Source organism: Bos taurus, chromosome 15 (genome assembly GCF_002263795.3).
Source record: "Bos taurus isolate L1 Dominette 01449 registration number 42190680 breed Hereford chromosome 15, ARS-UCD2.0, whole genome shotgun sequence".
Classification (NCBI taxonomy): Eukaryota; Metazoa; Chordata; class Mammalia; order Artiodactyla; family Bovidae; genus Bos; species Bos taurus.
The window spans coordinates 37,424,020-37,450,653 of NC_037342.1; the positions used below are offsets into that span (position 1 = coordinate 37,424,020).

The 26,634-nt window shown below is 46.1% G+C and overlaps 1 protein-coding gene and 1 long non-coding RNA gene across 4 annotated transcripts in view; one reads left to right on the forward strand and one right to left on the reverse strand.

The window, feature by feature from the left end:
- The window catches only part of INSC (INSC spindle orientation adaptor protein), a 140,170-nt gene that overhangs the window by 81,612 nt on the left and 31,924 nt on the right, over window positions 1-26,634 (reverse strand). For both annotated transcript variants that reach the window (XM_005216065.5, NM_001205483.1), the window contains exon 2: window positions 19,259-19,359. In XM_005216065.5, the coding sequence (XP_005216122.1) occupies window positions 19,259-19,314 (56 nt within the window). In that variant the 5' untranslated portion in view covers window positions 19,315-19,359. The remainder of the gene's footprint in view (window positions 1-19,258; window positions 19,360-26,634) is intronic.
- Window positions 14,188-15,389, forward strand: LOC112441624 (uncharacterized). 2 transcript variants are annotated; one of them, XR_003029461.2, is made up of 2 exons: window positions 14,188-14,961; window positions 15,048-15,389. It is a non-coding gene; the product is annotated as an uncharacterized lncRNA (long non-coding RNA). The 2 variants fall into 2 exon arrangements; XR_003029462.2 differs by having other exon boundaries at window positions 14,188-14,770.

Below are 26,634 nucleotides of genomic sequence, written 5' to 3' on the forward strand. Positions count from 1 at the left end.
GATTATGAGCCTTGCCAACCAAAAATATTTCCAGAAATTGCAGAGTGTCATGCAAGATAAGCATGAGTGCCCTGACTGGGAACATAGACTGGAATCCATGACATCACTCCATCTTCTGTTCTGGGGCTATATTTCAGACAATGTGTACTCTGTTTTTGGCTTAGATGTCAGAAAAAGTGTAGATCAACCTATGGCTAAAATTTGAGTTTGACCAAATAACTAGATACTACAAAAGACATGATAAAAATTTTTGTGTTTTAAATAGAAGTACTTAAAGCAGATGTCAGCAGAATCAGAGAGACCTTTGTAAAAGGCATTGTGCAGACATTCCTATATTCCACGAAGCAATGCTCTGATTGGGTGGAGCTTGAACCCTAACCAACCATTATCCCGATTCTCAGAACTTACAGGCAAATGGCTTTCCAATGAGGAATGGGGATATATATCTAAGCCTTGGCGAAGTGGCTGAAGGGAGGTCTGAGCTCCCATAGGAAGTGCCTGTCCCCATATGATACCTGTAACAAACATAAAGTAGTCTCAACCAGTTTCATAAGATTTAAAACAATCCCTGGTCAATTCAGTGAAACGCTACAGATGTTGATCATATACCAGGCTTTGTTCTGGCAACCCTTGCCCTTACACTGCCCAAGAGAAAAACAGACATAAACAAATACAGCCAACTTCATTCTCATTCCAACATGATGTACCATAGTGTCAAGTATTTCCAGGCATCCCTAGAGTTCCACTCATATATTTCCTCCTTACCCCCTAAAAAAAGACAGGTTCAGTCAACCACATGGCAGCATTGGATCATGCTGTCATCTTTTCTTCCTTCAGCAGACTTCCACTGGCTGTTATTCTAACTTCCAGGCCCTGCCAGGTCCATCCAGCATGGTTGCCTTTCCTTCTGGGCAACGTCATGCTCTCTGATTTCTATTAGACATCTCGGACTATCAGAGTCACTGCTTCTTCTCTTACTGCTGCATCTTCTAGGTACCACTGTGCCAGCATCAGAGCCTGGCATGACACTGGGTGTTCCAGGCATCAGGTGGCTTCTGTTGGGTACCACTACTCCCCTCCGAGTATGAATCCTGGAGCTAGATTGCCTGGATTAACTACTAGTTGGCCACTTGCTAACTACAACTTTGGGAAAGCCTCTTTATGTTTGAGTTTCCTCTTCTTCACTAGCAAGATGGAGTGATGATAGTACCTAACTTCTAGGCATTTTTTGATTAATAAGTGAAAATTATCTTCTGCTGACATCTGCTTTAAGTATTTCTATTTAAAACACAAAACTTTTTTATCATGTTTTTTGTAGTATCCAGAGTGTAATACGTATATTACAACTATATGTAAATATTTGCTTAGAATAATTTCTGATAGGCAATACTGTGTGTGTTCATTATTTCTGGAGTGATTTGAATTAAAGCAGCTGTATCATCAGAACTTAGTTGCTTAAAAGTAAGAGAAATAAGGAAGAATTCTGAAAAGATGACAGTTGTGGCAGTATAGTTTTTCAGTCACTCCAGTTCCCCATATAAAAACTGGCAGAGTAACTAGATAAGAGAGCCAAAACCCCATGGATAATATTTACAACAAAACTAGATGGTAAAGGATTCCTACAAAACTCAAACTGCAAGCGGCTGGGGACAAATCACCTGCAGTTACAAAACTGTACGAGAAGCAGCAGTAAGGAGGCATCTGGAGAGGATGAGAACTTGGATGAGCCACTGCGTATTTAATGCAAAGGACAGTGTGACAATTTAGGAATAGTAACTGAAATCAGAAGGGGTTTGCCTCTCTGGGGTGAGTGCAAGGCAACTACACTAGACTCTTAAAACGGAACCAACAGGAATCTCTTCTACACAGAGCCACGTTAAGAAGAAACTTTTGGGAGTAAGATCAAAATTGAGCAAGACAGAGACAACAGAGACAGAGGAGGAGATGTTCAGTCCAACGTGAAGGGCAGAACAGAGCTAGGAACCTTAGGAGGCAGATCACTATGTTTTTTGAACCCTATACAAAAACAAAAGACGATGGAGCTCTATGAAGTTAGAACAGCTTTCCTAAATGCACCCACCCCCCCCTCCCCCCGCAAATGTTCATAAATCTAATTTCACATAGAAATGAGCAACAAAAATTTATTGAAGTATCATCCCATGTACAATTATTTTAGAAATAGAATAAAGAGCAGAATAATAACAATGAGAAAATGCCAGTAGAATGTACTCACAAAACAGAAGGAAATTATAACTTACTATTTCAGTAACCATTACAAAAATGAGTTTAAATTTTTAAGAAAATTATAGATACAGAGTATACCACATAAATGAAAACAAGCATACAAAGCACATCCTAGGAAGATTGGACTTTTATTTAAAAAAAAGAAAATCCTTTGTGCATCTAGAAATAAGTGCATGTTAACTTATGCTTGTGTACATGTTAAATTGCTTCAATCATGTCCAACTCTTTGCAACCCTATGGACTGTAGCACACCCGGCCCCTCTGTCCATGGGGATTCTCCAAGCCAGAATACTGGAGTGGGTTGCCATGCCCTCCTCCAGGGGATCTTCCCACCCCAGGGATCGAACCTGTATCTCCTGTGACTCCTGCATTGTAGGCAGATTCTTTATTGCTGAGCCACTGGGGAAGTCCATGTTACTTATAAAGGACCAAAATTAGGCTATAATAATATTTTTAGAGCAATCCTTTTTACTAGGAAAAAAAAAAAGTAAAGTAACATACACAAAACACTAAGGGAAACCAAGGATTTTATATTTAGCCAAAAGGACGTTCAAGTATAAGAAGGAGCCCTGATTCCTGTGGCAGCAGTGGTGTTGGGAGACAATCACTCAAGAACAATTAAGATAAAATCAATAGGACTTCGATACCAAATCATAAGGATGAAGAATGACAGGAACTAGTCCAAGAGGTGACCCAGATTTTTGACTTGAGCAGATGAATGGACAGGCAAAACCAGGTCAGAAGATAGGAAGATGGGTTCAGTTTGAGACTAGTTGAATCCAATGGACCTACTGTCTCTTTTTTTGAAGAGGGCTCATCCTTCTCACTGGACTCCCTCCCATCGAACTTCATTCTCCAAAATTCTGGGCACTTCCAGCCCCCAGGCAGAGTGCGTGGCCTCCATACCCTCACACGTTCAACTCTGAATATTTATTCAATAAATATTTCCTTAGTGCCTACAATGTGCTGGGAATTCTTCTAGCCACTTGGGATACAGAGTGAAAAAGCCAAAAAACATCCCTGTCCCATGGAAGGTACTTTCTAGCAGGGAAAACAGACAATAGCAATAAATTGTAATAAATTTAAAAGTGCAGAGCCATTGCAGGAGATGCAGCTCCAACTCCTGGGTCTGGTAGATCCCCTGGAGGAGGAAACGGCAATCCACTCCAGCAGTCTTGCCTGGAAAATCCCATGGACAGAAGAACCTGGCAGGCTACAGTCCATGGAGTCACAAAGGGTCAAACACAGCTAAGGACACATGCAGTACATCAAAAGCAGATAATTTCTTTTCAAAAGATGTAAGAATACGTGGGGATGAGATCGTTCATGTGGGAAGCAGAAAGGTAACTGCCACTTAAAGGATCAGGGCAGGACTCATTGAGAAGGTAGGATTTGAGTAAATGCTTCAGAGAAAACCAACCATGGTTAAATACAGGTACTGGGCATTCCAGGCAGAGGGAACAGATGGTACGAAGACCCTCTGCTGGAGTAGGCCTGGGTGTTTGAGAAATGGCACAGAAATAAACACGGCTAGAATGGAGTGAACAAAGGAAAGATCAGGAAGAGGTGAGAAGGGACTCAAGCTAGATCCTGGAGGCCCCTGGAAGCCACTGCAGGCACTCTGGGATTTCACTCTGAGGAAACATGAGGATTCCTCCTGAGACATCCGAGGAGTCTTGTCATCAGATATCAGCTGGGTCTACCCGGCCCCCACACCATTCTACAACCCAACCCGGAAGACTCTCTCACTAAGGGTTTTATAAAAACAACACATAAATTAATTTAGAATGACAATCTCTGCTATGCAGTAAACTATAAATTGTTTACTAAACAGTTAATTCAAGCATAATTATTTAGGTAACAAACTGTAAATAATTTACAGTATGGTTAGGAGATTAACTTCCAGTCCCTCTTTACTAAGGCACTGGTGAACCAGTGAAGCCCAGCCAGCTGAGACCAAGGGAATGCTGCTCCCTGATCTTGTTTGTCTTCCAGCGTCTTCATCGCCCTGCTTCTGACCCACGAGGGGCTGCAGCAGCACAGGCCTTTCTGTGCATTGAGGCTTTTGTGAAAGGGGCAGACAATTCTCTACCTCTCCATCCCTGACCACTCCTAGTTCACATTTTAAGGGTAGAGATGTTCTCATTTTCATTATTCATCCTAGCCATTTTGACATATGTGTTCCACAACTCTTTCTGTTAATTGAACTGTCCAGTGTAACATGGTTAGAGAGTTGATCCTACTTTTCAGATATTCACAGGAGTAATGGCCCACCAATATACCTTGAAGCTAATACCAGGGAGTAATTTGTGAAGGGGACGTGGATAATGGCATTACAGTCACTCTGTCCCATCTGTTTCTCCAGGTTGTGGCTTCCACTGACCTATAGAAGGACTTGAAGGTAGGAAAGAGATTTGGATGCATTAAGTCAATTTTTTAAAAATCTGGCCTGGTTCCAAGCATGCTGTAAAGGAGATATTTTTTGAGTACCTCTGCATGCCAGGCACATATCAAGTGCTTGACGTACAGTATCTGTCTTGCACTTGTTGCAGTTGTTTAGTCTCTCAGTAGTGTCCGATTCTTTTGCAGCCCCATGGACTATAGCCTGCCGGTTCCTTGTCCGTGGGATTTCCCAGGCAAGAATATTACAGTGAGTTGCCATTTCTTTCTCCAGGGGGGTTTTCCTGCCCCAAGAATCAAACCCATGTCTCCTGCATTAGCAGGCAGATTCTTCACTGCTGTGCCACCAGGGAAGCCCGTCTTGCAGTTTTAGGATCCTATTTTATCATCCCCAATTTTACAGAGGAGGAAAACTGAGACTCACCCCCCCTAGTCTGTCCAGCACCTATGGGGTGCACTGCTGTTTTCTCTTTCAGAAAGCCAAAGAACAGGAATTTGTCTCCAGGTGACTATTTCCAGTCCAGGCAGCCAATTTCATGTGTACATTTCACAGCTGCCTCCTCTCTGATGATTGCAAGCCCATCTTGTTAACTTTATGAAACCCTGGCATTTTAGACACCCTCGGAGAATGAAACTGTTGTTAGTCCTGCAGTCATGTCTGACTCTTTGTGACCCCATGAATTTAGCCTGCCAGGCTCTTCTGTCCATAGCATTCTCCAGGCAAGAATACTGGAGTGGGTTGCCATTTCCTACTCAGGGATTTCCTACATCTTCCCAACCCAGGGATAGAACCCGGGGTCTCCTGGGCTGCATGCAGATTCTTGACTATCTGAGCCACCAGGGAAGCCCCCAGAGAAAGATGCTACTAATAATCCCTGGTCTTTCTTTAACTCAGGAACAACTTATTTTTGAACCTCTTAAAAGGATACATGTATGTGTGCACACTGTCAGCACACATATAAGAACTGGCATGATGCTGCTCACAGCAAGAAAACGTGATGAGGCTCCATCACGTGTCCTCATCCCACTCCACCTCTTAACAGCTGTGTGGCCTTGCATGTGACACTTGCCCTCTCTGAGCCTCAGTTCCCTGACCTGCTCTCCCCCTCATTCCCCAACCACTGTCTCAGCCTCACCAAGTTCTTTCAGTGCCTTTCCTGAGACTTCCAGCCCCCCAGCCTTTGCAGCTGTGGATCCCTCTCGCCCTGTCTCCTCTGCACCTTGCTGGTGCCCACACATCCTTGAAATCTTGTCCCAAATGTCTCTCCTGGGGCAGGTGTCTCTGACTCCTAGATGAGCTTACCTCCCATGGGTCCTGTGTGTCTGAAGCACCCTGTCTTTCCCCCATCATGACACAGGTCTCAATTATTCAACTATCTGTTTATCCACTAGCCCAGAGGTCTCTAATCTTTCTGGTACCAGGGACCAGTTTCATGGAGGATAATTTTTCCATGGACTGGGGGTGAGGGGTGGATGGTTTCAGGATGACTCAAGCACAGTAGGGTTCCCTCTCCAATGAGAATCTGATGCCTCTACTGATCTGACAGGAGGTGGAGCTCAGGTGGTAATGCAAGCGATAGGGAGCAATTATAAATAGAGATGAAGCTTCACTTGCTCACCTGTTGCTCACATCCTGCTGTGAAATCCATGTAACAGGCCTTTGACTGGCATTTGTCTATTGCCCAGGGGTAGGAGACCCCTGCACTAGTCCATAGCAGGGCGCGGCTTCTGTTTGTCATGCCTGCCCTCCACGCTTCCCCTCGCACTGGACCTGATATAGTGAAAATGCTCAGTGTATATATTTATGGAACTGAATTAAGTTTAAAAATCTATCAAATGGGAATAACAATGACCTGCACTGCTGTACCGTCTCACGGGGTTATTGTGATAAGCTTCATAACCATTACCGCTAACATTTATTGAGACTGGGCCCTGGGCCAAACTACCATGGGGATGGCTTTGTGCAGATCTCACTGTGACCCTGAGGGCAGGGCGCCATAATTATCTTATTTTTACAAATGAGGAAACTGAAGCTCGGAGAGGTTACATGAACTATCAGATATCACTCAGATTGTCAGTGGCAAAGTTTGGCTCAGAACCCAGCCCATTAGACTCTAGACCCTGTCTTTTCTTAAATGCCACTCTAACCCGCCTTGTGAAGGCCATGCTCTGTGCAGGTGGCATGTTCAGGACTGTCAGGTAAAGATATAAATGCCTTCTCACATCCCCAAGCGGAGTCCTTGCTTGGCCTCAAGTTTCATGGCTGTAACACAGGACCTGAAGTATAGACAAGACGGTTTTAGCTTTATCTTTCCCACTGTATTCTCCTCTTCACTTTAAGGAGAGTATTTTCATTTGCCAAAGTGAAACATTTAGGAGAATTCACAGATCCTACATCACAGCTGCCATCCTGGTACCTCCATGGGGTTCCGGGAAAGGGAGGTGAGAGTCCAGAAGTCACCACTAGAGGGCTTCCAAGAGCAGATCTATACCATCGCTGTGGACTCTAGCCCCTAGCACCTTGACCCCCTTCTTCCACCACTCTCACAGCAGCTCCAGCCTTAGGCTGTGACCATGAGTCCTCTGTCCCTGGTTTTGGGCAGACTCCAGGCATCCTTAGGCTTTGGCTTCAAAAGGACCCTAGACGCAGAGGTCAGGAGAGGCTGCCTGTCCCACCAGGTCCTGCAGCACGTGCTGGGGCCAGGCTGGGAGCCCTAGTGCCCTGGTGTCTTCTGTGTGCATTCTCATCACCAGTCCGTTCTAAAAGCTGAGGACACAGCTGAATAGAAGAAAATCCCAGTGCTCACACAGCTCAGGCAAGACCCTGAACAGGGAAGAAAGCACTAAGAATCCAATCTGGTCATAATTGTAACAGTAGCTCATGTATTGAGTTCCAGCAATAAGCCAGGCAGTGTTCTAAACTCTCTCAATATATTATCTCCTTAATCCTCCCCACAGCCCTGGGAGAGAAGACTGTTATTAATCTCATTTACAGACAAAGAGACTTCTTCTGGGAGAGGTCACATGTCAGTAAGTGGTGAAGCCAAGACTCAGACCCATGCTCTAGAGCACAGACCTTCTCCTCATGTCAACTAAACACCACACTGAGAGGAAGAAGCTGTGAGCAGGAGAGTCTGGGATCACAGGAGACAGAGGGCCTGACTTCGCCTGGGAATATGTACACAAAGGAAATGACATTTGCCCTGGTTCTTAGAGGAGAGGAGTTGGCCAGGATGACAAGGGCCAAAGGGCTTCCACATAAATGCAAAAACGCCTGGGGACACAGAAATAGTAATACAACTAGAAGTTTCACTAGACTCAATTCAGGGCCCGATGAAGGGGCCTAAGGATAGAGAGGAGGATCAGTTGATTAAAGACCTTGAATACCATGATTAGGGATTTGGATTTAATCCTGAGGGCAATTCGGAGCCACTCAAAACATATCAGAGCAGGGCAGTGACATAACTGTGCAGAGACTCAGTAGAAAAGGGACCACAGTGGATTAAATACTGTACAGGAGGTGACCTGCCAGGAGATGAAGGTTGTACAGTCGAGAGAGGACAGCAGGCTGCACAAAGACCATGGCATGGGCCAGGAGGAAGTGGATGGTGAGGCGAGGCGAGAGGATGCAAGGGTGAAGGAGGAGAAGGAGCAAGGCTGGCTCCTGGGGCCTGGTCTGGGTGCCCGGTGCTGCCCTGGCTGACGGGAAACCCATCCAGGGAGGGGTCAGTTTTCATCTTGCTTGGTTTCAGGGTGGGGCACGATGACAAGCAGGATTCACAAGGTCAGAGCAGAAATGGGTGTGGGGCCTCACAGAGGGGTCTATCGAAGAGCCCCACGCCTTCCCAGGGAGGAGAGCAGGCCTGGAGAGCCCGGAACGGCCCCGCCACAGGCCGGTCCACTCCCAGCCGCGGTCACCGTGCCGCCACATAATGAGATGTTCTTCTCAATTTTGGAGTCCGGGGACTGCGGCTCCTTAGGGTTTGGACTGAGCATCCCATAATTGCAGAGCTCGTCAGATTCTGTGTCATTAGCTCTCCGGTTCCCAGGGCGCCACCTTTCCTACTGTATTTGCTGATTGACCCCCAAGATAAAAAGTCTGGTTGAACAGGGCAGCTCTTGCTGTGCAGTGGAGACTGTCTGCTGCCCCACACCTCACAGCTCCCAGTGGTTGAACCATCCTCAGCTGTGAACCTGGAGCTGCCATCACACTAGACATGAAATCTTCCCATTCCTAGTACAGATGGTCTGACTTCTCATACAAAGGGAGGAAATGAAAACCAAGGTCAAAGCAGATGGACTGGCAATGAGTCACATACCCTTCATGGTGGAAATCGCCACAGTCAGGAGCTGGAGGGGCCAGGGGCCAAGACCGAGGTTGGATTTCCTCTGTCTCCATGGTGAGCTGGAATCTGATGCTAGGAAGATGCCCCTGTGCCCGGGGAGCAGGCGGGCATCCCAGCAGTGAACCAGGCTCACAAGAGCCTGTGCAGTTCCCAGCAGAGTTCCCAAGAGCTGCCTACTCCCCCAGTTGCCCTGCTCCTTGCTTCTGGATGGTGGCCTTCCTGGACATCTGGAAGGAGGTGACTGAGCCCCCAAATCTGGGTTTTGTGGAGTCTGGCAGATTCCAAAACCCAAAGCCAGATGTAACCACAGTTATCTCCACATACCAGGCTACTGGTCAGATAGATTTTTTTAAGCTGGAATTTATCCAGGGTAGAGTTGGAGTAGGGGAAGGGAGTAGCATAGTCATATACCAAAGAATTACAGAATGAAACAATGGGTTCCCTGAGCTGTGTCTAAAATCAGAAGGAATTAACTACCCACACAGTAAGCAGGAAGAATTACCAACAATAGGACACCTTCTGGGAACCAAGAACTCTCTCCTTCAGCCCACACAGTGGTTCGATGGTTGGTGATTACCCACCCATTATACAGAGGTAAAAACTGAGGCTTAGAAGCATTATTTAACTCGCCTAAGACCTCACTGTTAATAATCATAATGAAGTTAGAATTGAGTGCTTGTTAAATTCTGGACACTGTGCTAAATGCTTGGTCCAATCTTAATTATTTACTTTACCCTCAAAATAGACATACACAGACTACTGTGTATAAAATAGATAATTAATGAGAACCTATAGAGCAGAGGAAATTCTACTCAATGTTCTGTGGTGACCTAAATGGGAAGGATATCACAAAAAAAGAGGGGATATATCTATATATACAGCTGATTCAATTTGGTGTACAGCAGAAACTAACACAACATTATAAAGCATCTACATTCGGTAAAAATTAAAACAAACAAACAAAAACAATCCAGTGAAGGTCACGTAACTGAGATTTGGGAGGTGAAGTAACTAGGCCAAGATCTCAAGGTGGAGATCTTGAGTTAAGTGGAAACAAGAATTTATGCAGTCTGAGACCAGAGCTTTGCTCTTACCTAAATAGTATGTTTTTTAACAGTCTTCAGCAATTTTACTGATATTCACACCCTCAAATCCATAGCTGGGGCTCTTTGTCCCATGTTAAACCATTCTTACATGACTATCAATGCCTTTTTTTCATAAATATATGTATGGGCTTCCCAGATGGCGATAGTGTTTAAGAATCTGTCTGCAATGCAGGAGACCTGGGTTTGATCTCTGGGTTGGGAAGATCCCCTGGAGAAGGGAACAGCAACATATTTCAGTATTCTTGCCTGGAGAATCCCATGGACAGAGTAGCCTGGCAGACTACAGTCCATCTGGTGGCAAAGAGTCGGACATAACTGAGAGACTAACACTTCCACTCTCTTGCATGTATACATATATCCTCTCCCTCTTGAGTCTCCCTCCAACTCCAACCCCCATTCCATCCTTCTAGATCATCACTGAGCTGAGCTCCATGTGTTATACAGAAGCGTCCCACTAACTGTTTTACACATGGTACTATATACATGTAAACTGTATTCTGTCAAGTCGTCCCCTCCTCCCTTTCCCCTCTGTGTCCACAAGTCCCTTCTCCGTGTCTGTGCCTCTCTTCCTGCCCTGCAAAGAGGTTCATTGCTACCGTATATAAGTCTTTTTAAAGCTTATGATCATTTAAAGACCACAGTATGCCTAGTCATTTTTCAAATCCTGCCTTATTTCCTTCTGAGACAGAATGAGGTGTATGTTATTTAAATTCAGGACAGAACTACTGGGCCACTGGCCCCATCATCACAGATCTCTGACAAGTTTGCACCAGAAGAACTGCCAGAGTGGGAAGCCAGGGAGGTGGGGCAAAGTGAGGAGTGCCCTTCTGAGGACTCTTCCCCATCCTTGCTCTGCCTCTGCTCCTGCGCCTCGGGCATCCTGCCTCACTCTTCAAAGCCCATCACTGGGGGAAGGTAACAGCACCACATCATTCAGATGCCAGAGGGAACAGCTTTCCTCAGTCCAGCAGACCCATGCCCTGGCCCCTAACTTCTGATATCAATGTCTCATTGCCAGATAATCCTGTAGGTCTGGCATCCAGGGTTCCCCCAAAACACCGGGGGGCAATAGTTTATGGAAATCTCTGTCTACATTCTTGTTGGCTCCTTTTAAATTCTTTTCACTCAGACTGAAACTTCAATTATTCCTTCTAAGTCTGAAATTTCGATCTGCCTTAGTCTATTCTACCTGCTAATGTGAAGCGGAGACTTTTCTGTAAAAGAATACTTTTCTATGCCAAGAACACTTGGTAGTGACCTCCAAATTCCACTGAGCATCCCAGTGGGCCAAGCTAGGTGCTGGGATTATATAGGAGAGATAGTGAGAATGTGATCTCCAAGAGGGCAGGACCTTCCATCACAGTGTGACATGATCCTTGGACCTCGCATAGCACCTGGCGTGTCATAAGCACTCGACGAACATTTGCTGAATGAATAAATGAACAGTTTTAAATAAGCAATTATGGCTCAGTATGTTCCATGTGGCATTTTGAAGTAATCAGAAGGAATTTGGGGAGCACAGAGAAGTTCAGCTCAAGCTAGGGGATCTGAGAAAGTGTCCCAGGCTAACGCTAGAAGGATGCCTTCAAGTGTACTAGAAGCAGCAGAGTTGGAAGGCGACAGGATTTCAAACAGAGGAACCAGCGTGTGCAAAGCAGTGGAGACATGGAGCCGCATGTTGGGAAGATGGCGAGTTGCTAAGAGTAGTCAGAGGGGTGGAATGGACTCAGTCAAAAGTAAGAACTTCAAATCAAGAAGCGTGTTGGAATGCTGGGATTCATGGATTTATCTGTATTTTATTCCAGCGAAGCTGGGTGCTCTATACCCACCCCCTCATAAAGCACTTCTCCAGGCTATACCATGGGGCTTCCATAAAACCTGGACAAGGCACACCCTCAGATGCTGGAAGGGGCTCCCAAACTAAAATGTCTTACAATTTCCTTCCCAGCTACAAGGCCAACACAAAACCTTTTCATGCTTTTCACTGAAAGGAATAAGACCTTGCTTGTTTTGGTCAACGAGATTCTTTCACAGCCCTGAGGCACTAAAGTGGGATCCTTTTTGTCCGGAAAAGGGAAAAGACTATCCAAAACTCACTCACAAACTCCTAAAACATTAGCACTGGAAGAGTCCTTGGGAAACTTTTGCCTACCTCCTCATCCTCAGATGAAGAAAACGAAGCTCAGAGAGGGAAATGATTGTCTGCAGACACAGAGCAGGTTAGTGCAGAACCAGGGCTGGGAAGGAAGGAAGGGAGGAAGGAAGACAGGGTGGGAGGAAGGCCAGCCTCTGGCCCCTGGTCACTGCTCCCCACTGCACCGTGCTCTCCTGCAAGACATTAAATGATGAAATCGCAGAGACATTTTTTCCAATGAACATAAAACCAAAAGATTAAAAATATTTCTGAATTGCTATCCTTTAGAAGAAGAAAAAGTCTCTCCAACTATCTGACTCTTCAACCAATTAAATCTTTGGCTGCCACTCAGAAACAGTATTTAAATTAATCAAGGTAAAACTTTAGCTTATCCTTTCCCTCCATGAGGCAGTTTTCTACCATAAAGAATGAAAACAGCTTGCTTGGAGAAAGGAACAAACTTTGAGCTAAGGAATTAAATTTCTCACAGTCACCTAAGACGCCTCAGTGGTTAGTCACTTGTCATTTATTAAACATTTATTCATTCAACAACCAGTTTTTGAGCTTCTTTCGTGTGCATTTTAACCACAGGAGCACAAATATGAATCAGAAATGACTGACCCTCAGGATATTTATTGAGTCAGAAGGATGACATTTACATAATTCATTATAGTTCTACTCATGGCCTGGCCCAAAGTAAGTTCTTAGCCTAAAGTAAATTTCATTCAAATGAACGAGTGAATGAATGAAATTGAAATCTATTACAGATCACTGCTAATAAGAGGATTCCACTGGAGCTAGGACACAGAGCTGTTAGAAATCACTGGAGGCTAGCTGGGATAATAAACTTAAGAAACACAGCTCAGGGAAGGCAGGACTCCACAGAGAGCAGCAGGGGGCCTGAGAGTATTATAGCAGCTCCATTCTCCTCTCTGGGTCTCAATTTCCCCATCTCGTAATACAGGGAGCTCTAAGGAAACTTCCAGCAACAACATTCGATGCCTCTATGATCCCAGTTCCCGGCACTATAAGGGAATTTAAATCCAACCTCCTCTCTTAAAAATGGAATCATTATTCCTATGTCTTTACAAGGTCACACCCTACGTTTCTGTGGATTTCTCTTGGGAGATGGGAGAAGGAAGGGAATTTGATTCTAGCCTTCCTTTAGGTTTAAACAGGAAAATATCCAATTATCCCATTGACAATTACAGTCTGCACATTTCACCGCGGGCACAGAAAGCAACCAGCAGCAGAAAACCAGCCGCAGAGCAAGGGCGTACACATGCAAGCCATTATCTACTTGGAGACAGGCTGGCCCGCGACAGCCTCACTGGCTCAGGGAAGCTGGGCGGGTCCTCGCCAGCAGCCCAGGGGTGACCCAGGAGGCCGCCGGCCTGCCACAGGCTTCAGCTGACTCATCTCAGACTCCAGGCTGAACAGAAACCTAGTAAGACATCTCTCCCTCCCAGTGAGACATCCCAAAGAAAAGCCCCCAGTTGTATACTTGCTACCAATCCAAGCCTGATCACTTGAGATAAATTAACAAGTTCCACAAGGAAAGGCACCACATCTGATTCAGTCACCATCATGTCCTTAAGCACACAGCCCCATACAGAGACGTGATCTGCACTTAATACGTACTCGTAGAGAAATTTTGTGGAAGACTTAATGAATACTAATGAATAAACGGGGCTTCACTGGTGACTTGGCAGCAAAGAACCCACTTGCCAATGCAGGAGATATGGGAGACACGGATTCAATCTCTGGGTTGGAAGATTCCCCTGGAGAAGAAAATGGTGATCTACTCCAGTATTCTTGCCTGGAAAATCACATGGACAGAGGAGCCTGGTTACAGTCCATGGGGTCACAAAGAGTCAGACACAACTTAGCAACTAAACAAAGACAACAATGAATAAACAACCACCTGAATGAATGAATGAATGAATGACTTCTTCATGTGATGCCCTCAAGAACATCATGGAAAAGACAGCTGGAATAGAGTACTGGCTGGCACTCAGGTTCAAGCACCATCTGAGGACATGTATCCTGGCTCTGTTCTTTGTCAGCCTGTCCTGGACAAGTAAGCAGCTTCAGCTCCTCAAGCCTCAGTTTTCTCATGGGACGGACGTTGTATGTGGCATCTGGGTTCTTCCTCAAAGGAAAGACTTGCTGTCCCCAGCTGGCAGGACTTTCAGAGCTACCTTACCTGAGGTCATGCTCTGCCCAAAGTCGCCCACTCCGACAGAATGAAGGTGGGATATGAAGGTCCTGGCCTGTCTGGCCAATGAACAACTCTGATCCCAAAGGTCCCTGTGAGGTCAGCTGAGTTGTCATCAAGCCGGCATCACAGCTCACCATCTGCACCCTGCCCCCACCCCACTCCCACACCACCGGCCATGCCTGCTTCCTTCCTTTCCTGCCACAAGTGTCAATCCCAAAGGCACTCCCTAATGACCATCCTGGACTCTCAACCCCATCTCAATGACTGCTTCCCAGGGAACCCAACCTATGGCCCCCTCATTAGCAAAACAGAGATAATAGTAAGTATACACAAGGGCTGTGATGAGGACTGAGTGAATTGCTATGTGTAAAAGCAACCAGCTCATAGCAAGTGCTGAATGAGAGTGAGCCAATTTTGTTACGGGGGTTAGTAAAGTCCTTTCATCAGTATTCCCACCCTCACAAGCAGGAAACCAGAGAGAAAATGTCAGTGTCTCAGCTTGATCTGTGGGTAAGAGAAGCAATGAAAGGGAGGGAGGGTGGGAGGGAGGGGGAGCGGGAGACATGTCTGGATGTGGCCCTGTGTGCATCCCTCAGACTGGCCTCCAGTCCACCCTGCAGGAACCGCACCATAGAGACTGTTAATTCAAAGGCCTGGGCCTCCTGCAGAAGAGGAGGCACGATGATGGCGGGCACAATCCTGGGAGCAGGCAGACAGGTGGCAGCACCCTGACCACCATGTCTGGATCCCCGAACCACTACCATCCAGCTCAGAGCCAACAGCAAGAACTGATGTACCAATCGTAGAGATGGGAGCCCAGAGACCCGAGAAGAACAAAATCAGCTAGAGACACAGCACCACAGTCTCTAGCTACCCAGAGAGCCGATCCGCTGTCCCCTTTACTGCCAGCAATAAATTCATGAACTTCTGGGGAAGTATCTGAACCTAAGCTTGCAAGGGTTTTTACTGCTGAGGGAGGGAGATTGGGGGTGGGGGATGCCTTACTGTTACCAGGATGGCCTTGTAAAATGTATGTTGGCACCCAGAGGCCTAGAGAGACCTTCCTTCTTAGACCCCAGCACTTAGACGACCTTTTAAAGCAATGACCACGGTCACCTTGTTATAGAAGATAAAACTGGTGCTCAGACAGATTAGGCAGCAGCCAGAGTCACAGAGCTGGTAGGAAGTGGAGCTGGGCTTAGAGCCCAAGTCTGATCCCAAGGCTTATATGCTTTCAACATCTTCAGGTTCCTACATTAAAGTTTTCAAGAATAGGGTCCTGTTCTTTGGCTTGTTTATTTTATTTTATCGCTTTTCTAAAATTTATTTTTAATTGGAGGATAATTGCTTTATAATACAGTGTTGGTTTCTGCCATATAGCAACATGAATCAGCAGTATGGGCTTTTTATTATTATATTATTTTTTAAAATATGAAAACCTCCCAGGATATTCAGACATGGTCATAGTTGACAACCATCACACCCCCTCCTATCACCCAATTCAGTTCACAATCCCAACCCCTGGCCTCAGACACCTCTGTTCCCCACCTTCTGTACTCTTCCAGGAGCCAATACCTAGAAAAGCTCTTCTGATGCTATTTACTCAAAAGGGTCTCAAACACCAAAGGTCTAACCCAGGCTGTGGGATGATCCCATGCAACCTGACAATATTTATTTACTTTGTACACCGATGTGAACAATGGCACTCCAGAGTGAAATTCAGGCTCAGTGGAACACAACAGAAAGAAGTCAATTATCCAGCATTAATTATTTATCTGGAGACAATAACCATGGTGTTATTCCCCACGAGAGAGGCCTCTGCAGCTTGGAACAAGAGGAAAGAAGAGGCGGCTGCTATTGTCTGCTCATAATGAAGCATCAGATTGGACAAATGAATTCCTCTGACATGCTGTAAATACACATGAGCCCCAACAGTGAATGTGGCCCAGGCACACACTCCAGAACACAGACAATTAACAGGGTGGTAGATGATTAATAGGATTATATTCCCCCACTGTTCTGGGTAGGCCTGGCCCGGCAATATGAGATTGTGATGACAGTAAAGGCGCTGCCATCTTCTCTCTGCAGCCTGCCTCCCCTACCAGAATAATAAGACTGAAGACATTCTAAACAAACAATTTTGCAGGTTGCAGTGTTTGTGGAATCATGTTAGTCTGGTATTTTCCTCCCAAGGTATCAATATTTGCTGTACAATGTCAGTTAGAAAGCCTGTCTCGACTCCAAAAGCATAATGATCTGATTCCTAAATCATTTTTATGTAATTTAATTTTCTCTTATTTTTAAAAATTCTGAGGAGCTTGGAAGAGAGAGACCAGTGGTTCCCAGGGGCTGACAGAGTTCCAGAATGTGATCTACCTTGGCTCATATTCTCTACTCCAGGGTCTTATTCTTTATCTAAAGGAGATGGTAATATTGATTGAGCAGTTCCTATGTTTCAGACAGGCACTTTGTATATTATCTCTTTTTTTAATCTTTGGATTTATTTTCAAGCATTTTCTTCTACACAAAAATAAAGCATAATAGCTATTTGCATACAGCAACAATTTGTTGTTCAGTTTATATGTGAATAGTAACAACATATACATATTAAAGGCTCATCACAACCCGATGATGTAAGCATAAATATCTCTATTTCATTGATCAATAAACTGAAGCCCAAGGTTATAGCTAATAAGCAGCAGAACCAAGAATCAATTTTTGTAGGGGGTGGGGCGGGGGTCAAGATTCCTAACCACTGTCCTAAACTGCCCTGTGATGTCAGTTTCCCGAACCCCAGCACAGGCTCTGGTCTAACAATTCCAACCCTGTGAGATCTGTAGAGGGGTCCCAAAGCCCTATTGCCACAGATGTTCTACTCATCTGAGTATACGGTTTTCAACCTGGGCAGGACAGATGATGGAAAGACAGATTCCTCTGCATCTAGAACACTTCTACTCTTTTCTGATTATAAAATATTAGGCTGATGGGAGTGTCTGCCCATGATTTCTTATTTTCTCAAAGAGGTAACTTGCCTATAGTAAGGGGTCAAGCGAAGTATTTCTAGAAGAACCCCCTAAGATCACCTACATGAAGAGACACAGAGGGCCTCCAACATGTAGCAGGCACCCAATAAACAAGGGCCCTTCTTATATAGCTCTCACCTGATGGCAGACGTTTTGCATGTATTATTAGCTCATTTAATCCACACATCAACCTTATGTCTAGATACTATTATTACCCCTGTTTTATACATGAGGGAGCCAAGAAGCCATGGGGTTGAGGAGTTCACATAAAACCACACAATTAGTTGAAGCCAGTCAGTCATGTGTTCAGAGGTGATAACATCTGCTCAAATCATGAAATCCCATCTCTGAGACTATGCATGTATCCTTACAGGTTTGCATCACACCATCTCTGAGCTCTACCTTACAGTCCACGTGGAAAAATATTTGGGTCTCATATTATACCTTACTCCCAGTGTCAGGCCACACAGGAAATTCTTAACTGCATTTCTAACAGTGTTCTCAGCCCTCAGGAATGTTCATCTTCTTAAACCTCTTTATGATAATGGCTTTGGGGGAGCAGACCGATACTGTCATAGAGATTAATCCAACTCCAGTAGACTCTTAGCAAATATTTAATAAATCCTTCTGATTTTAAAAGCAATACACACACACACCCAAAATACTCAAAAACAGAACAAACAATGTAGCAATGAATGCTGTACATAGTTGAAGCCCCTATAATTCAAGCGGGGGTTGAAAAGAGAGATTAGATGGTAGTGGTATCAGAATATTTTTGTAGGCCAAAATGTTTGTTTGGGTCTTTCCATAATATTGGATGGAACAATCTGAATGAACTTTTTGGCCAACCCAATATATAAAGCAATAAAAAACAATGATTTAACAACCTTGGAAGGGCTACTTGGAGTCTGCTGCCTCAAAACAGTCCCATCAAAATGTCTAAGCAAGAAGTGAGAGGTTAAGAGGAAGCTCTGAGCCTCAAACTGCAAAGTTCCTCCACAGACCAAACCTAAGTTAGAGTGACCCACCATTCCGGTTTGCCCAGGACCGAGGAGTTTCCAGGGACATGGGATTGTCAGTGCCAAAATCAGCACAGTACCAGGCAAACTGGGATAGTTGTCATCAGAGATTTGCTGCCCTGGTGCCTCAACCTTTGCTTCTGTCTAGGGCCACCAGGACCAGCCAGTCAGATCTCCACCTGCCTCCCCGTCCCCTTCACCTGTGTGAAGGCAGCTCTGGAACCCTAGATCTTCCTTCGCCCATCATCCAGGCCTCACTCCCTGCTTGGTGTATTCTTTCCTCCCCCTCACCACACTGCCCAACTCAGGGCAACAAGCGTTTCCCAAGGATCAGCTCTGTGCCCACTCCTCCCACTGGTGTTTCGAGAGAAAGACATCTAATGGTAGTCTGATGTCTTCCAAGAGGCTTGGAGAGGCCAAGTCCCCCCAGTGGCTCCAACCTCCTGTCGCTAACAGAATCCAGAGCTTCCTTTGGGGCCCCTTCTGTGAGCAGCACTTCCCACTTGATCCTTTGCTTCATTGTCTGCTTGGATCTTAAAGTAGCCCCTTGGGGCAGGATGTGGCTGACTCCTCTGTGTCTCAGAGCCCAGTTCCATTTGTATTTGCTGAGTGACTGCAGTATCCCAGATACCTCATCCTAAGCCTCCTCCCAGCACAGTGTGCTGAGAGATGGGGCCACCTGCAAACCCTAGGATCCTGGGTCTGGGCCTCTGCCAGAGTCCAGATGGGGCAGGCCAGGCCCTGAGACACAGCAGCGGGACTTACCGCTGACCCGGCAGAGGGATGGAGTCCAGGTGGCGGCCTCCAGGCAGCGCCATCATGTTGACGCCAATCCGCAGCAAAGCCTGCCGACAGCGATCGGGGCCCTACAAACAGAAGGCAGGATGGGGTCAACCAGGGCCCCCAAGTGAGGAGGCCCAGTCATTTCCTCTCCCAAATCCTGGCCACAGGGGGTCATCTTATGTGTGGAGAGAAGGCCCCCCAGCCCTCCTCTGCTGTTTGAATCACTGACCTCACACTCCATGCAAGACTCAGATCTGACCTTGATTCTAAGTCCCTGATGCACCATCAACCCCTAGAATTTTTCTTAGGTTTCATCGCCAAACACATACTTAACCCATTTTGCTTTGTAACAAATGTTGGGACATACAGACCAGCAAATATTGCACAGGAAATATTTATACTTTAAAAGTTTGTAGTTTACCTGAAATTCACATTTTACTGGGCACCTTGTATTCTTGGCTAAATCTGGCAACTCTGCATACTAATTCCTTAACCATATACTGTCACAGTACTGGGTTCTTCACTTTGCTTATGTCTGGGAAATGTGACCCTGTAATGGCACGGTGGTTGCTTCCCCAAATCTGTTCCACTTTAGATGATGTCATTTCACCCAAACTGCCAGGAATTGGTTCAGCGATAGGCATGTGACCCAATTCAAGCCAATGAGCCATGAAAGAACTGTTTCTAGGAAAAATTTACTTTCTCCTTAACTACAAGCCAGTCGCAAGGTGAGATAGTATCTCTCCCACTGAACCTGAACAAGGAAGTGCATCACTCCACAGCTGCCAGAGACTACCTGGCCATCGAGAAGGGACCCAGCTAGAGAAGAAAGTGGATGCACACAGGGAAAAACCTGCATCCTTGATCACGGAGCCACTGAATCAACCAGTGCTGGGTCTGGCCCACCTCTGGGCTTCCCAGTATGTAAGACAGTAAAGTTCTTGTCTCAGTGAGGATTCTGGTTCGATAAATAGTCTAATAAATAAAAGTGATCCAGGTTCTGGGGCCTCCAGTCCCAGCACTGAGCACCTACTTGGTTTGCCTGTGCCTCACAGATTAGACCAACTCAAATAGTGTCCTTCTTCCTCCATAAAATCAGCTGCCCACCTGTTGTCTCCTGCCTCGCCCGTCCTTTCCCACTCCTCTCTCTGTCATCTCCTTTTCCAAGCCAATAAGAAGCCCTCCTTGGTGAAAATAAAGATTCTGTCCCCTTCATCTGAGTAAAGCAATAGTTAAGACAGGGTTGACTGTCACCTATCATGTTCTGAGCTTGAGAACAACAGATCAAGACCCTCAGAGAAAACACAGGCATGAACTTGTGGGAGGATACAGCTGAGGAGGGCAGCAGCTCAGGTCCAGAAAAATTAAACTCTTATGGTTACAAGTGACCCTTATGAGAGAAGAATGGAGGAGGACTTTAATTAATAGTGATGTGGCTGGACATGAAGTACCCCTTGTGATGAGTGCTCAGTCATGTCCAACTCTTTGCAACTCTATGGACTATAGCTCACCAGGTTCCTCTGTCCATGGAATTTTCCAGGCAAGAATACTGGAGTGGGTTGCCAATTCCTACTCCAGGGGATCTTCCCAACCCAGGGATCAAACCACATCTCCAGCATCCTGCATTGGCAGGCAGATTTTTTACCACTGTGCCACCTGGGAAGCCCCCTTGTGATGCTTGGAACAAAAGACAAAGAGTGAATCTGAAAATATAGGGAGGCAGGAGCCCAGAACAAATTAGGGCTTTAGATAATTCCAGAGATTCACTTCCACTGCCTGCTCCCTGCCCTTTGGGCCCCACTAGACTGTGAGACCGTGGAGGGCAGGAACCACTTGGTTCTAAGGGCTGGGCACTTAGCAAACATTCGATATGTCTATAGAAATAATGAGTGGAGTGAATTCTTAATATATTTATGTTGAGCCCTAATTCTGCAACAGAGAATAATAGTATCTGTTTTACAGGGCTATTATAACAATGACATAAGGTAAGGAATGCAGAAATGTCAGGCCAGGTGGAGAGCTAAATAAATAGTTATTATTATGTCCTAAGCGTCTGTGGTGTGTTCAGCCCTGTGGTCAGCTTTGCCGGGGGAGATGCTATTAAACACAGCATCTAAAGAACCCAGGACAATAACAGTACTCCATGAGGGCTCTTTATCATCAGGAGCATCACAATTTTTATTACTTTCATTATTTTCATTATTGAGAAGGTATATTTTTGGAACCCAGTGAGTCAGCAACCTGAAAAGAAAGGCACAAAAGAAAAAAAAAGCTAGAAACAACAAAATGAGGTATTTGTTCCCTTTTCGATATCTCTGATGAAAGAAGCAAAAAGGGAAATACCAGCATCTCAGAGTGAATGCTCTGACGTGATCAGAGCACAGTGAGCTAGCAGATCTTATTTTAGCTCCATCTTCATCATGGAGAAGAAAGGGGCAAAGTAAAAGTTAAAGAGGAAATCAGCTTAAGGCAGGTGACACTAAGGGAAATTTAAGGACACACAAAGCTCCAAGCCCCTTGAAAGTGTGAACGAGTTAGGATTCTGTGAGCACACCCGTGAACATTAGAGAACCCGTCTAGATCTGATCAAGTTGTATCTGAGGGACCCTGAGAAAGGGTCCCTGAAGGCAGGAGAATGTTCTGACTTTCCAAGAGATTCTAGAAACACTTGGTGACCACAAAATTCTAAAACAGATTCCTAATCACTGATCTGTGAGCCCTTTAGGCAGAAGCCAGCTAGAGCCCAGATGGAACAAATCATGCTCAGACAATTTCTTCCTTTTCATTAGAAACCACTGGGCTCTCAGCTGAAGGGGGATGCAATAAACCTAATATATCTTGATTTTGTTGAAAGACCCAGTTGAGATATCCTCATTGCCCTATTTCATCAGCCTTTCAGGAGCTAGGCCAGTGGAGGCTGTCTGCTAACGAAACCTTGGTTCACATGACTATGCACGTTCCCAGAGGCTGGAGAGCCTGCTTAGGGACATCCAGGCAAGACATGTATCACTGCCCTCTGCATAGACTATTTTATTCATGCCTCCTTTCCCCAGTGGGACAAACTCCTGGATGTCTGAAGCCCCATCTTGCTCAGTGAGAAGCTGGGCACCTACATGGTGAAGCTGAGATGGTGAGTCAGATAAGTTTTCAGAGGAGCCACAGCTCATAATCACTGGGGACGGGGAACAAGTAAGGGCATATCTAGAAGATGCATGTGTGCTAAGTCGTTTGTTGTATCAGACTCTTTGTGACCCTAAGGACTGTAGAAGGCCAGGCTCCTCTGTCCATGGGAATCTCCAGGCAAGAATATTGGAGTGGGTTGCCCTGCTCTCCTCCAGGAGAGCTTCCTGATCCAGGGATTGAGCCCACGTCTCTGACATCTCCTGCATTGGCAGGCAGGCTCTTTACCACTAGAGCCACCTGGGAAGATCTGGAAGATGAAATGGGGACTATCAAGAATAAGCCTAGTTGATGTTTATAAAGTGCAAAGAATACTAATAATTGCTTGTATCATTTTGAGTGTGTACTATGTTCCAGGCACCTAAGAGCTTCATATAGTATTAGCACCTTTAAAACTATCAGCATCCCTCTGTGATGATAAGACCTCTGAAATTCAGTGGAAGCACGTGCACTGCCCCAGATCACACAGCTAGTAGGTGACAGAGGACCGGTCTCTGGGTTTTATGATCAGACAGGAGGTGAGGTGCTGCAGCAGGTGAAGATGATGAGCGCAACAAAGGACTTGCAACACAAGTCCAGCGTTTGCTAACAGTAAGTCTGACTCCGTTCCCTGGGGGCCACACTCGGCCCTCACCCTTCACACACTGCAGAGCCCTCTTCCTCTCACCAGCGCCTCCCAACCCATGAGATCAGCAGCTTCACTGAGTATCGGACCTCAGTGACACGGTCAGAGGACAGAAGAGTCCTTGGAAGAAGGAAGCCCCCAAACACTGCACCAAGTGGTAGAAGGAAGTGGGACACCAATGGGATTAAGGGGAGCAGATCTCCTGCTCCTCATTGGTTGGTTCCTTTAGTGAGTCATTAGGACAAAGCTGTGGGTCTAAAGGGCTTCCCAGGTGGCACTAGAGGTAAAGAACCTGCCTGCCGATGCAGGAGATGTAAGAGATGTGGGTTCAATCCCTGGGTCAGGAAGATTCCCTGGACAAGGGCATGGCAAACCACTGCATTATTCTTGCCTGGAGAATCCCATGGACAGAGGAGCCTGCAGGCTACAGTCCATAGGGTCACAAAGAGTCAGACAATTGAAGTGACTTAGCACATGCACACGGGTCCCAAAGGGGTCAGGGGATGGGAAACGACAGTCCCAGCTAAAGTCTAAAGTGTCACCAGATTTGCAGAGAGATCCGTTTCAATCACGCAGCCTTCGGGGAGGTCTCCATAGATTGCTGGGTGGTTTCTCCCTCCCACTGACCTAAGCTGGACTCATCCTATTGAGCAGAGAGTTAGAATAGAACCCCTCCGAAGCTGCTGAGCATGTCAGGAAACCAAGAATGGACCCAAAGTAACCCCTTGGCGGTATGCCATCTGTCTTCACTGGTATTGCAGACTGAATTTAAAGTTTGGAGTCTAATAGATTTGGATTCAAATCCTGATTCTATGTCTGATAAATATGTGACCTTTGGAAAAGCATCAGTCTGCATGAATGCGATTTCCTCAATCATACCTGCCTCCCAGAAGCCTCATAAGGGTTAAATGAGATCACTCATAAAATTCTCTGATAGATAATTTAGTTCAAAATAATATATATTGTGCTTGGCACATGCTAGCCTCAGAGTAGGAGCACTCTTCCTCATAGAAGAAAGAGCTGAGAAATACTGGGATGGCCAATAAGTTCATTTGGGTTTTTCCACAAGGTGTAATGGAAAAACCTGAACACACTTTTTGGCCAACCCAATATATCTCAGGGAGAGATGCTATCTTGCTCATGAGAGATGGGAAAAGGACACAGGTAGGGGTGAGCAGGAAACAGCAAACTCCATTACCTCCACTCTCTGCCCAAGGGCCTTCTAATTCATGGGAAATCCTACCCTGGAGCTTGCAGCCTGGGTTCTGCAGGGCTCTTGGTGGTGTCTCCCCACCACAGTGGTTCGTTTACAAGAAGGATTTGAAGTCTTAAGTGTCTCTGATTTAATTCAACGCCTGCTGCGACGACTGCTCATTTGGACAGCTCATTTCTGCTCCTGCGTCCCATTAGAGGAAGCCCTTGCTCACCTCCATTTGGCTAAGGAGCCAGCTTAGGCTCTAGAGGAAATGGAAGCTATTTACAGTAAATTATTCAATTAGAACCAGGAGCAAGGCGGGGGTTGGGGGGGTGGGGGGTGCTTCTGCTGTTGTTTAATGGGCCAATCCAAGTACAGCCAAGGCTGGGCTGGGACTGTTTAATCTGAAGAATCCATTAGGGCTGTCAACAGGAGCTGGGCAGTAACTACTGTGGGAAGCAGTTAAGCTCCAGCAGCAGCACCAATAGAGAGAGGAATAGGAGCTGGGCATGGCGGTGGGCAGGAGAGGCACTGACCCAGGAATTCAGTCAAGTCCCTCCTTACACCATCCCCTATCCCCTCATTATTTCTCCTCCATGGAATTTATCACAATTGTAATTAAACAATTAACTGCGAAATTAACACTTAGCGTCTTTCTCCCTTGAGGATCCTACCAGGGGTGTGGACTAGGTCTGCCCCGTTGACGGCTCTGTCTCCTCGCCACTCCTCACCACACCATCTCCCTCCTGACACACTGCCTGGTACATAGATCAAGTAACACTTGCTGATTGACTAGGTGAGTTCTTATTGAAGGAATTTCAGCTTCCTCACTGGGAAACCAGAGATGAAGGTACCTATTTTCACCACATGGTTATAAGAATTCAGTGAAATAGTTGGGAGGGCCTTTTGCAACCATATACACTGCATGGAAAGGGCTCTGCCTCCTAAATCCATGAGAAAGAGCCACCTGCCCCTCTCTAGTTCTTGCTGTCCTCACTGCCTGGTGGTACCTTCCCTCCCTCCCACCAGCTCTATGCTCAAGACAGATGGATGAATAGACAATCCCAAAACTGCACAAAAACTACAATAACAAGAGCTTCCCTGATGGCTCAGTGGGTAAAGAATCCACCTGCAATGCAGGAGACACAGGAGACTCAGGTTCAATACCTGGGTTGGGAAGATCCCCTGGAGGAGGAAATAACCCACTCCAGTATTCTTGCCTGAGAAATCCCATGGACAGAGGAGCCTGGCAGGCTACATTCCAAAGGGTTGCAAAGAGTCGGACATGACTGAGCAACTAAACACACACACACAAGGGCGTGCTAAAAGGAGTCCAGAGGACCTCCAAGCAGTAGTAGGTGAGAATGGAAGGTAGGGCGAGGGGGTCATGGGAAGTTTCTCAGGACATGACCCCAAAACTGAGAGAAGAATGTGGGAAGGAGAAGGGGCAGAAAGGAAGAGCATACAGGCAGAGGGATGGGCGTGTGAAAGCACAGAATCCTGAGCATGATACACTTAGGGAACTTGAAGGGTTTCTAGAAAGGCTGGGGACCTCAGGGCTGGTAGTGGAGTCAGGAGTAAGCTGTCCCAGTGGCAAGGAAATACAGAAAAAAAGGGGTCACTTTCAGCTGGAGAACAGGCCAGACTTCTTAGAGGAGGAGACATCTGACCTGAGTCTTAAATGCAGAGTGGGATCTTGCCAGGTGAAGATGGGACATGACATTCAGTGCCAGGAGAGCCATGGCAAGGAGACCAGAAAATGGACCAGGTATTAGAGACCCAGGTCTCTCCTGTTGTGGGGAGGGGAGGCGGAGGCAGTGGGCAGAGAGGTGGGGAAGGGAAAAAAAGGAGCTGATTCCTTAGATTCTATCCTGTAGATGGTGGGCACCACTGAAGGTATATGAGCAGGAGAGTAAAATAATCAGAGTGGAATTTCCACTTCCATCGTGACCAATGGAGTGGACAGGCCTCAGGGAGCAAGACCAGCAGCAGGAATTCATTCAAGAGACAAACACAAGCTCCTAGCAGAACCCCGAAAGCCCCAGGGCTGGAGAAGTAGAGACCCACAGTGGAAAGGAGGGATTCAGTGAGCTTTGTGAAGTAAGGATAATGGGTCCCCCTCCCCACTCTGGGCCTCTATGTGACTTGTCTCCCACAGGTGGCAGTAGGATCAGAGATCCTTGTGCATTGCTAGCTGTGGCGGCAAGTCTCCTGCAGCAATCAGATACTCTAAAAACCCTTATTCCCAGGGGAGATGCAAGAACTCAAGCAAGCTGCCACCAGCCCTGCTGAATGGACCAAGTCTCATGAAATATAGAGAGCGCTGGCTCCCTGGAGGAGGCTCTGAGGGCCCCTCAC